We start from the raw sequence: 11865 nt of genomic DNA, 5'->3' as shown, positions 1-11865 counted from the left end.
CCATACTATATTTTAAATCATGGTCCTGACCATCTCTCCACCCTTTGGGGTTATTTAGGGGATTTTTCTGATAAAAGATCAACATGATTGAAGGATCTCAACCATCTAAATAGTCTTGTAAAATCTAGTCAGTTGATCCAAAAGCACATCCACAGATCAAAGGTTGTTATTAATTATTATGGTATTTCAAGAGAAGTTTTATTAGCACACAATGCTTATTTAAGTTACACCTCCAACTAAAAATTAAACATGAAAACAATCTCTCTTTGGTAAGAGTCCAACTGTCCCACGCTCGTTGTTGAGATAGGAGGGTCCGAACCAACTTGACAACCATGGATTATAAATGAATCTCAATTCACGAATCTTGATATAGTTGGAAAAAATATATATTTTTCCCCCAAAATCCATCGCTTCAATCTCTCTTCTAGTCTTCCCAATGCCCATGATACCTCACAACTTTGTTTACATCCTTTCTAATATGAATGAACAATTTCTATCGGAGTTTATAAGGTTCTTGCACATCGGTTGTGAATGAGGTTTGGAAAATAAATCATAATCATCTAAGAAAATTGAAGAGACGAATTTCTAAGAAAGAAATCACAAGTTAACCTTGTTCTCCAAAAACCTGTTATATCTGTCACACCCTAGCTAGAGATTAAAACACACCATTCAAAAATTACAAAAGCTTGGTTCAAGTTAGTATTTAAACATTACAAAGCATTATATGACATTCCATTCCATCTGGGGCTAGCTGAGATGGTAAGGGCGACTCGATTTACTTCTCAGGTCACACCTTCAAATTTCTATATGCCCTTCCACATAAAGTGATTACATTTAACTGTCGTACATGTTCAAGGTGATCGGTACGTGTGACCCGTCAAAGCAAAATATATATATATATATATAACATTCCAACAACTTCAGCTGTTGTTTACAATTAGCACCCCAATTTTTACTTACTCTCAATCATTGATATATTTATTTAATTGGGATGTAATAAGTAAAAGTTGAGGTGCAATAGCATGCCTCTAAAAATACCATGAAACCTTAATATTATTTGATCAAGAGTTGCGCTACTCTAACGTCCTAGGACACAACGTTCAAGGGTACATTGACATGGTAATGTACACAAAATCATAGATCTTTTCACTGATCTCTCTGAGGAAAAGCATCAATGACAAAATAAGCACATAAGTACAAGAGAACATCTTATTAATAAAAAGGGATCTTCTTCTTCTTCTTGTTGTTTTCGTTTTAGCATTTGCAGTGTGTTCCCCATGTTTGATTTGGTTTGGTTTGATTTTCAAGTTGAGATGGAAAAGACAAGGCTAATTATAGAGTTTCTTCGACTTTTACATCTGAAATCTTGAAAGATTATCCTCCCATCTTTGTCGTAGGTTTTCATTTGATAGGAAAGATGGGAAGGAAAAAATTTCGCATCCCTCGTGGCAAATTAATTCTCACACAAGACATTAGTTTTGATTCTAAAACTATCCCTCAATTAATTAAGAGAGCTCTATTGATACACCCAACTTTTACTAATGTCACATCAATTTCTTAATGAATCACAAGTAGTGTGGCATTAGCAAAAGTTGGTGTAACAATAGAAACTCTCTTAATTAATACTCCTAATTAGTAATAATAAGTCAGATTCGGTAACTCTATATTAGTCCAACCTGTTTCCAGTTTCCAGTTTCCACTTTGTTTTATAGTTTATTTTAATACCCCTCCACACTTTTAAAAATATTTAACTTACCCCTTATATTTTAACTGATCACATACCCCTTATTTTTTTATTATTCTCTATGGTTCTAATCGAACCCATGCCACGTCGGGAGGCGTACGGGCCATGTGTCAGAGGGGGCGTCAGAAAATCACGAATCTTTAGCAAAAACCACTCGATTTTATCCCAGAACCGAAGTAAGAGAAATCATGCCGTTGAAACTAAATAGTCGGGGGCCCATCAAATATCCGGATCCTTCATCCTTGTGTTGGTTGATATAGACAGAGACAGAAACATGTTTATTGAGTCCCCTAAGAAAGGTTTGGTTGCCAATCATGCCTAATGTCAACCCCAACAACTACAATTTTAAATAAATCTCTTTTATATAAGATAAAGAGAGAAAAAATGTTAATTTACAGGGAAAGTTACCTAATAGATACCTTACAACGTAGGAATGTCTTCGTAAATGCACCCTGAGTTTTGGGGCGGTATCTTAACAGCCTAGTTTACACCCTGAGTTTTGTAAATTCCCCCACTCGAATTTAAAAAAAATAAAAAAAAATCATCAAGAAAAGAGTCGTGTTGGAGTAACCTCAAGATTGTTCCACCATAGATAGTTTTGACACGTATCTTGGTGAAAAGCATCTATGGTTCCTACACACTTTCACTTGAGGATGTGCAATATGAGGTACAATCTTGAAGTCTCACTTCAGCATTAGTCTCAAGAATACCCACATATATTTGGGTTGCTGAATTTTCAAACCATTCCTTGCACTAACTATAAAGACAAATTATCCTTTTTATAAATGATAAAATTGTTCAGGAATTACAATTGCACAGTAATTTTTCCTACCTAATGTCAAAAACATGACCAAACCAATATATTCAAGTAAACAACGATATATTCACTATCTAAAATGGCCACGATCCTTTACTGTCAAGTGGCCACACCCCAAGTTTCTTCATAACAGAAGCTGTTTTACGCCGATCCCAGAAGTACACAAATGCAAAGAGAGGATGGCGGGTCCATGAAAACAAACTCTTATAAATGTCAACCATTTTCAAGAGGTTCGATCTAAAGTAACGAGAGCGGAAGGTCGTGAACAAACCCCGTGTAACCAAATGGAGAAATACTAGGAGATGTGAGTGTAAATAAGGGAAAGAAAAGAACCAGCCTTTGCTAAGAAGTAGGTGGTACATTTTGTGCAGTTAAGGACGAGTATCTCTTCTGCAACTTCCCCTTCAACTGCCTGATTTTGGCATCCACCCTAGCTGTGAATCCTATCTTGGTCTCCTGCTTTGCTTTGGACCGCTCTCTTGTCCACATATGTTGATCCTGCACGTCTTTCTTATAGTATTTGATCTCTTGGATCATGTGATGGTCCATGGGGTTGAAGGATCTTTGGAATGATAAGTAAGCTAAGTAGGGGAGATTACATGTAACTGTTACTAACAATGTTATGGACCAGTAAATCGGTGCAGGGGCAAGAGCCTCTACGAGGATTTTGTAAGCATTTTTGGAGTAAATTGGCGAGAGCATGCCGTAGAGTAGGAGGAAGAGGTACCAAGTGATGATGCTGCCCCAGACAAAGAGGTGTTGGATCCATGTAAAGTGGCTCATTGTGAGGGCAATTTGGCAATTGACGGCCCAAATGATGCAGGTAAACATGGTGGTTCCCACAACAGCCATGTCTGCTGTTTGGCCTCCAGCACGGAAAGCTTGGTCATAGAAGATAGTTATGTTGAGAAAGAAGATCATGAGAGATGAATAGAGACCATTTGCCATCCATCCGAAAATTCTATACCAGTCAAAGAACAAGTTTCTTGGCCCTTGCTGATACAATGCCGGGAACTGAAAAAGGAAATATATGGATTGAGTAATTGGATGACTGTGTCAGGTCAAGCTTATTAAAAAATAAACAAAAGCAGGGCCTGAACCATTAACACCTCTATGGATGACATAATGAAAAAATGGTTAAAAGGGATATTACGGAAACTAACCTGCAAGCAGACTTCGGAAGAGACATCTTGCTCGAAAACTCCGAGTGAAATGACAGGCAACGAAGTGAGAATGACATTAAACAGTATCATGTACCAGTCATCGTAGACTGACTGCCCAGAAAAGCCAGTGAATGCCTCAAAATAGAAGAGCGTAAGGCCAAAGGCTATATTCTTGTAGAAGAAATAGCAGACCTGAATGCAAACACATCATACATCTTAACCATAAATTAGCAACAAATGAAAGTAAAACATGAAAAGGCCACTCTTTGATCCGATTCCATCTGTTTATTCATTTGACACAAACATACTAGAGGAGAAATAGATCCCATGGAATCATATTGCATATTTGATGACATATTCTTACCATTTGAGCAATCCTCTTATAGCACCAGTGACCGTGGACAACCAGAAGTCTCTCCAGAAACCGGAACTGGGATATAGAGAAGTCACTTGCCATTACAGCCTGCAAAAAGCTGATAATTTGTGAGCTTGACAGTTCCTTTCAGAAGCAATACAATATCTTGAAAAAGCAAAACCCCATGCACTTTAACAGTGCACCACGGATAATACATTCAATCTGAAAAGTATCAGTGAGAGTCAGTTTTTTAAATGAGCTTGTATTTTTTAAAATAGATAAATAATTAAATATAAAATAAAAAAGAAAATCAGAAAAAATAAAATAAAAATTATGGCAATTCACCATCCCACGTTCCAAAGTTTTTAATATCCAAATCCAAATTCGGAACGCATTAGAATCAAATTAAAATTAATTACAGCCATTGTTTTATATTTCCAAATTGTAATCCCTCAAACAAAAAAGCAACATTTAGAGTTAAACAACCACTCTAACAAATACTAATAATAATAACACTCCAAGACTTGAAGAAGAAGAAGTAGAAGCAGAAGAGTGGGTTCGGAATAGAGAGAGAAGTTAAAATAGGGACAAAATAAAAAATAGTAGTGGTGGTGGTGGTGGTGGTGGGTATTGGGTAGTAGTAGTAGTAATTTTCAACACTTCTTTGAACAAGCCTTTGATCTTTGCTTAAAGCTTCAAGGACTTTTGTATAGCCTCGCCTCTTTATGTAAATTAATGGTATAACATGGACATATTTATTAATTACAATGAATATTTTGTAATGGTGCTACAAAAACAGAGAGGAAAAAATAAGAAATAGAACACGTCCCCATTATGCGTACGCCTTACTCAAAAAGGCATGTGTCACCCCTAAGGCATAAACTTATTTAGTGTTGGCTCAAATAAGCATAAGCCTTTTGAGGGAAACAGGCCTTTCCTTAAAGCTTCAAAATCCCAAAGAATTGATTCCTTTTCTTTTGACTGGTCTGCCCAACAAACATAGGACCCCCTAGAAAGAACAATCTTTAGCACTTCGGCCCAGCAAGAGTGGGCTTTCCAGGAGCACGGTCACCTGGTGTGCTTTGGCCCACCAAGCTCCAACTACTTTTTGGAGAGTCTCTCCCTCAGGGAGCCTCAATGAGCAAACCTAGAATGCCTTTGAAAAACTTTGTTGAGAGGTTAAAATTATACTTTTAGATTTGCAGGGGACACCATATAGTCTCAGCTGAAATGAATATTTCTAAGCCATAATGGGAATCCAACTAGATAGAAAATGATCAAAAGTTGATAAAATAAATGTTGCCTCCCACTGGAGACCAGCTGACAGACGGTAAACATTACAAGAGACAACAGTTCAAATTTAGCCACAAAAAGAATCAAAACTATCACATTCTAGGACCTTCAACATCATATACAGTAAGATTCATTGACAAAAATTGAGTTTCAATTTTTCGAACATGTGTTTAATAGATGAATCAATGCTTTTCGAAGATATATAAATCACTTTTTGAGAATTGAAATGTCACCAACCTGCATCCCTTCTACCCCACTGATACCAATGCCAATATCAGCCTCTTGAATCATACCAACATCATTTGCACCATCACCGATTGCTAAAGTTGTTTTTCCAGATCCTTCTTTTACCAACCTTGTCACCTAATGCCATATCCAAATGCAAATTTGGATCACCCTTTAGATGAATATCACTTAAAATAAATAAATAGTTGGATGACAAGCACCGTCCATTCACCATCATAAACAAAGCCTCATCCCATTCATATATGACAAACTTCATCAATTAAAGGTGAAAAATATCTTACCAGTGCCTTCTGCTTTGGAGAGACCCGGCAACATATGACAGACGCACAATCAACTGCTAAACTTAAGAAGTGATGCTTCATATCATCCTCTAAAGCATAAAATAGAGTTTTCCCGTCAATAACTAAGGCAAAAGCAGCATGAGGGTCCTTTTCTAACTTGATCATTTGTGAGGCATTGGTGATTTGCAACAAAATGTTTTCTTTCAAAGCCTGATCAATAGTCAAGTAAATCAGTAAAACCTAAACTGAAATCTTTCCACTTTTCTATACATGATTGTGTGTGCTTTAGGTTTGTTTTTGTGCTTGTTTAGTTGGTTCTAAGGAAATTCAAAACTATACAAAAGCCAATAAAATTATCTGTACCTTGCTGGAATCTTGCGCTACAGGATCTGTATTCGTTATTGTTAAACAGATCTGCTTCATGCCTTGCCGAAGTAAACTACAAGCAAATCTGCATTGCATAAACATAAATTTCATTCTGGTGAGCTGTTCAGCATCTTACAATGTGAAGACATAGACTTTGCCAAAAACAAAAAATTGTTATGGATCAACCAATGCTTTCGCTATTTTGCAATGTGGGAGAAACAAACCCTATGTTGATTGCAGTTTCCATTTTGTCCCCTGTCAGCACCCAGATCTTGAGACCAGCTTGTGCTAGTTTGTCAATGCATTGAGGAACCTATTGAAAAGAGAAAAAAGGAAACAAAAAGAGATCCAAAAGTATGTGATGCAGGGCAACATGTTGATTAACCCAAAATAAAGAAGCAAACAACAGAAGAGAAAAGGAGAAAGAAAAGAAGAGACAGAGAGGAAGGTTCTTATCCCCCTCAAGAGGTATTAGAAATTGATAAATCAAACAATCAAAAAAGGTTCAATACTAAAGTTGGGACAATAATTCGCCTTACAAACAAAAGGGCTGCCACTAACAAAATTATCAAACATTCTCCTATGAGTATATGGGTATTTAGAGGTCAACGACTGTCCTAATCATACTCAAATTGGAAATAGAACTCCTAACATCAGTAGAAAACGAACAAAATAAATGCCCAACCAACCATTTTCCATATATCATCTTCATCATCAAACCTAATCCCAAAGGATCCACTAAATGAATCTCGTTCCTCCATTCAATTTTGTCCAAAGCCGCGTTGTTCATTATTGAACGTGTGCTCATATATGCTTTCACTACCTCAATCCACGTTTTTCTGGGTCTTCCTCCCACTCTTTCAGAACCTTCAGCTTGCACGCTCCTTCTAATTGGGCCCCTAGTCGCCATTCCTTCAATGAGCCCAAACCATCTCAATCTAACGTGCCAAAAGCTACTACATTTTCTTGAATTCGTTCATTTCTAAATTTTTCTTTCATCTAATCCATCTCATCATCCTCAACTCTGCTACCCTCAATTTATTAAGCACAATGCTTCCTAACCGCCCAACACTTAGCTCCATAAAGCATAGCCGGTCTTACTACCATCTTATAAAATATTTATTTTGATTAGATTGGTATTCGTCAACACATATCACTCAAAAAGTGCACCTCCAGCTTAACCATCCAACTCTAATTCTACAGGCAACATCATCATCAATCTCTCCATCCTTAAGTATAATGCTCTCGAGATAATGAATATGGTTTCTTCAAGATATTCCTAAACTAAAGTATCATCTTTCTTCAACCGTAATGTTTATGTTGTGTTGTCATGCCAACATCACATTACACCTGGCACTTGTTATACATGAGACAGAACCAATCTTCCCTAATATTTTTCTAAAATGAATTAATATTAATAGTGTGTACTCTAGTAACTTGGGCAGTTATCCAACTCAAAGTTTCCTTCATGTGCCACAAATTACTAGATTTCCACCAAGAAGACAAGTTATACCACAAGTTAGCATTTGTAAGGTTGTGCTATATATTTTGGAATTTCCAACTGTTATCTGCTGAATATCTAAGCACATGAGCCAAATGTGAAGGTAACACCATGCAATTCCATCATGCTTCTGCACTCATGCCCTCTCTCCCACTTTATGGAACTAAGAACTAACATGAATCTTTGTGGAACCCACTCCTGAGTATATAAAAAATGTATGCCAAACTAAGCATGTGGAAATCCCTTAATAGTTTGGATTTGATGTGGCCCTACTTGCACATAAAATAAGGCCCATTAAGGGTCTACCCAAGGCCAAAGCAGTACAAGTTTGACCCACAGCCTACCCGACTCAGAATGCTACGTTGATTATGACATTAAAGTGACAGAATCTTACCCCTTTCTGTAGTTTGTCCTCAACAGCAGTTGCACCCACGAGAACCAAATCCTTTTCCATCATCTCTGATAGACGTTCAAGCATAGCTTCTCTATCTGCCCCAAAAGTGGTCTTTGCTTTTTGAAACTCACTGTTCCAACTGAGATACTCAGACTCTTCAAGCCGCTTGTATGCAAGAGCCAGTGTCCTCAAGCCTGTTTCTCCATATTCATTCAGATGCTTTCTTGTATTGTCCTCGTACATCCTTCCATCCTTTGATAACCGGTCAAATATGACACTGCATGGATTGAGCAAGGGGATTATGCAGTCAGTGCTGACAGAACAAGCACTCACATGGAACTCAAATAATCCAGATGACAAAGTGAGCTCAATGAGGATTTAACTAGTTTAATGTGGGGATCATTATAAGTAAAATTTTATTAAACAAAGAAAGGGACAAACCCACATGCACACATGGGAGAAAAGAGGTGGGCAAGATTCTCACACCCATTAAACGATCTATTTCCATACTACGTGGTGTTCTGACTGCAAATATCACACTTTAGAGGCCATCAGAGTGTGTGTGTGTGTGTGTGTAGAGAGAGAGAGAGAGATTATTAGATAATTTCCACTTCCTTGAGGTGCACACACACACATACACACACACGCGCGCACACACACACACACACAGCAGATGGGTACTGTGAATCAGACCTGTCTGCACCTTTGCACAGAAGAAGAATACTTCCATCCTCACCCTGCACAATTACAGACATTCGTTTCCGATTACTGCTGAACTCCATCAGATTCAGAACTTTGAACTCCCTGAAAATGTTGCCATAGACGGATAATCAAAATGTGAAATAAATAGTAGCATAAGCTAAAGTAAGAAAAGATGTTCAAATATTAACCTTTCAGTTGGGTGCACATTATTAGAAGGATATCGTTCTCGGATGCACACACTTGTTTGTGTTCTTTTACAGAACTCGAAACCAAACTCTCTTGCTGCAATTAAAAATGCTCCTTCATCCGGTGATTCTGCTTCATAGCTGAAACTGCAAGTTTCCTCATTTAGCTCAGGAATTGCTGTGTGACAAAGTGCCAGTATCCGAAAAAATAACAAAATGACATCTGCATTGGGATCATTTAACCAATTTCCATCCATCAAGCGGTTGTCTTCAAAGCTGAAACCCTTTATCGTAGATTTGAGTTCCTTACAATCCTTAGAAGTAATGACTGTCTCCAGTTCAATTTCAGGCACCTCAAGATCATTTCTATCATTCTCCCTAGAACTTGACGAATCATGCTTATTGAGATCAAAGGCCATTTGCTTAGCAGCAGCAAGTTCAACTTCACTAGAACCAACACCGTAGGAAAAGCCGGCAATGGAACACTTGAGAAAATCCATCTGATTGCATGTCAATGTGCCTGTTTTATCGGAGAGAATTGTGTCAACCTGACCAAGTTCCTCATTCAAATTTGATGTTCGTGCTTCCGAAGCAATTCCAGTTTCTTCATCATACATGTGCAAGTCCTGGTTAATGAACGATGCTTGCAAGACCTTAACTATCTCGATTGAAACATAGAGCGAGATGGGTATTAAATATCCATATAGGATAAGAGCAGTGACAAGATGGAAAATGCCCGATGAGGCAGGCTTCATTGGATCATACAAATTTGTTGAATTATGTGGTTGCATGTACCACCATTGTGGCATCCCAAACTTTGTCCTCACAGCGAAGCCTATTGAGCTTATTGATGAGATCAAAACAAGAAAGGTAAAGAGAATATAGATTATGTAGTCCATTTTCATTTCAATTGTGCTCCTTTTGGAGGGTGATTTAGTCGAGTTCTGCATCACTTTGCTATCATGGCCCGTGAATATTACTACTCCATACACATATGTTGTATTCCTAAGCTTTGAATCCCTGAGGAGAATCTGACTAGGGTCAAGAGCATAGACCTGGCCGTCAAACTCAAAATTGCCCACAAAGGTGTAGAGGTTAGGGTTGGGGTCTTCACATCTGATTATTCCAGTAAAACCCTTTAAAGATGCATCATCATCCAAGGGCAATGTTACCTCCAAAGATCTCTTAACCTTCAAGTTTGTCTCACCGTCTAAATTCATTGTTTCAACATAGCAAATCCCATCTTCATAGCTTGACGACAATAGAAGCAAGTCTGCAGGAAAAAACTGATCCTTCTCCACTTTTACCACGTCTCCCACCCTTACCTTCTGCCATGCTTTGAAACCAAACACTCCATCTCCTTTGTGGAGACTAACCTTTCGGCTATTGACCTTCACATCTTGAATGAATCTACGCCAATCTTCCAAAGCTTCTTTTACCATACTCAGCCCAACAACAAAGGCCAGAGGGGCGATCATACTCACAGCGGAGAACGGAGTTATAGGTGTGAGAGATAAGCATGCAGCCATTAGAAAGTACATATTGGCAACCCGTCGAAACTGCTCAAAGATTGCCTTGGGTAAGAAAGTGAGAATATTGTATTTCGTGGTTGATATATAATTTGATGGGTATTTCAAAGGCTTTCTTCGGTGGAAACGCGGTTGGTTGCAGTATATGATACGTGAGAAACCAGGGCCTCGGAGAGAATGTGATCCCTCTGACTCTAGAATGTTCTGATGGATGCAAGAGAAAGTGTAGAGATTGCTCCATCGAAGCTTCTCCTTTATCCTGCTTCCTCGCGCCATTTTCTAAATTTTCACCTCAAGTCAATTAAATTTGACTACTACCCATTGAAGAAACAATGCTTGCCACTAAAACAGCAGTAGCTCCTGCAGCATAAGTCCTCCCATCAAGAACGAATCTTGAATGCAAATGAAAATGTAGCAAATACACTCAGACACGTTGCAGAAGAAAAAAAAAGTCAAAAAATTTTCACCCCCCAAAAAAAATAATAATAATAACCCTCATCTATCCAAATTTCCACGAATTCTTAATTGATATTCACAGATGATGAATTCGACATTTACAGGCTAATGCAGCTACATATTCATGAATTTTGGAACACAAAATTAAAATTTTCATGAAATTTCTTTACTAATTTAAACCCAAAATTCGCTCAAAAATACAAAAACAGTAACGATCCATCAAGATTAATCATTTCTAAATTTCTTCTCAGACCTAAATATTTCACTATAATTTGAACAAAAGAAGAAAAGGGTATCCACATTTGCAGCTTCTAATTTCAAGAATCAACATATAAAATCCAACAGAACAACAATAAATACCAAACAATCTCCAAACACAAAGAATTCAACCAAAACCAAAAACACATTGCAGAAATGAAAAACAAGGGGGTTAAAAACGCCACCTACGATCATGAAGAAATGAAAACGTCCTCTTCGATCTTTAAGAGGAAAATCTCTGTAAATGATCGATCGCCATTAAAGCTCCTTGAATCAAAATAAAAGCTCCGAAGGTAGCGATGAGAGAGAGAGAGAGAGATTATGTATTATGGTTTATGGTTTTGGCGGTACTTCTTCTTTTCTTCGCTGTCTATTCGAACGATACGGCAGGATTTCCCGGTTCGGTTATAAATTTATAAACTCTGACTGTTTTATTTATTTTTATTTTTGTAATTTAATTATTTTTTATAATAATAATAAAAAATTATAATTCTATTTTAAATTTATTTATTTTTTAACAACTAAGCTGAGCATAGTGGGTCTTTTATCGATATACATGGGTGGGTAATATAATA

At 37.5% G+C, this 11865-nt stretch overlaps 1 protein-coding gene across 2 annotated transcripts; it reads right to left on the bottom strand.

Moving 5' to 3' along the window:
• Positions 1-2506: 2506 nt before the first annotated feature.
• On the bottom strand, positions 2507-11693 carry LOC147412188 (putative phospholipid-transporting ATPase 4). 2 transcript variants are annotated; one of them, XM_086457312.1, is made up of 11 exons: positions 11476-11693; positions 9051-10936; positions 8854-8964; positions 8161-8437; positions 6490-6578; positions 6263-6350; positions 5900-6109; positions 5610-5735; positions 4089-4187; positions 3725-3916; positions 2507-3575 (listed from the first exon to the last, which is right to left on the bottom strand). In XM_086457312.1, the coding sequence occupies exons 2-11, from the start codon at positions 10850-10852 to the stop codon at positions 2904-2906; spliced, it is 3666 nt and encodes a 1221-aa protein (XP_086313438.1). In that variant the 5' UTR covers positions 10853-10936; positions 11476-11693; the 3' UTR covers positions 2507-2903. The 2 variants fall into 2 exon arrangements, with proteins under 2 accessions (XP_086313438.1, XP_086313446.1); XM_086457320.1 differs by having other exon boundaries at positions 11480-11693.
• Positions 11694-11865: the final 172 nt, after the last annotated feature.

The sequence above is a fragment of the Akebia trifoliata genome, chromosome 1 (assembly GCF_017979445.1).
Source record: "Akebia trifoliata isolate Shusen 1 chromosome 1, ASM1797944v1, whole genome shotgun sequence".
Classification (NCBI taxonomy): domain Eukaryota; kingdom Viridiplantae; phylum Streptophyta; class Magnoliopsida; order Ranunculales; family Lardizabalaceae; genus Akebia; species Akebia trifoliata.
Note: the sequence above shows the minus strand (reverse complement) of the source record. Positions and strands in the feature narration are given on the sequence as shown.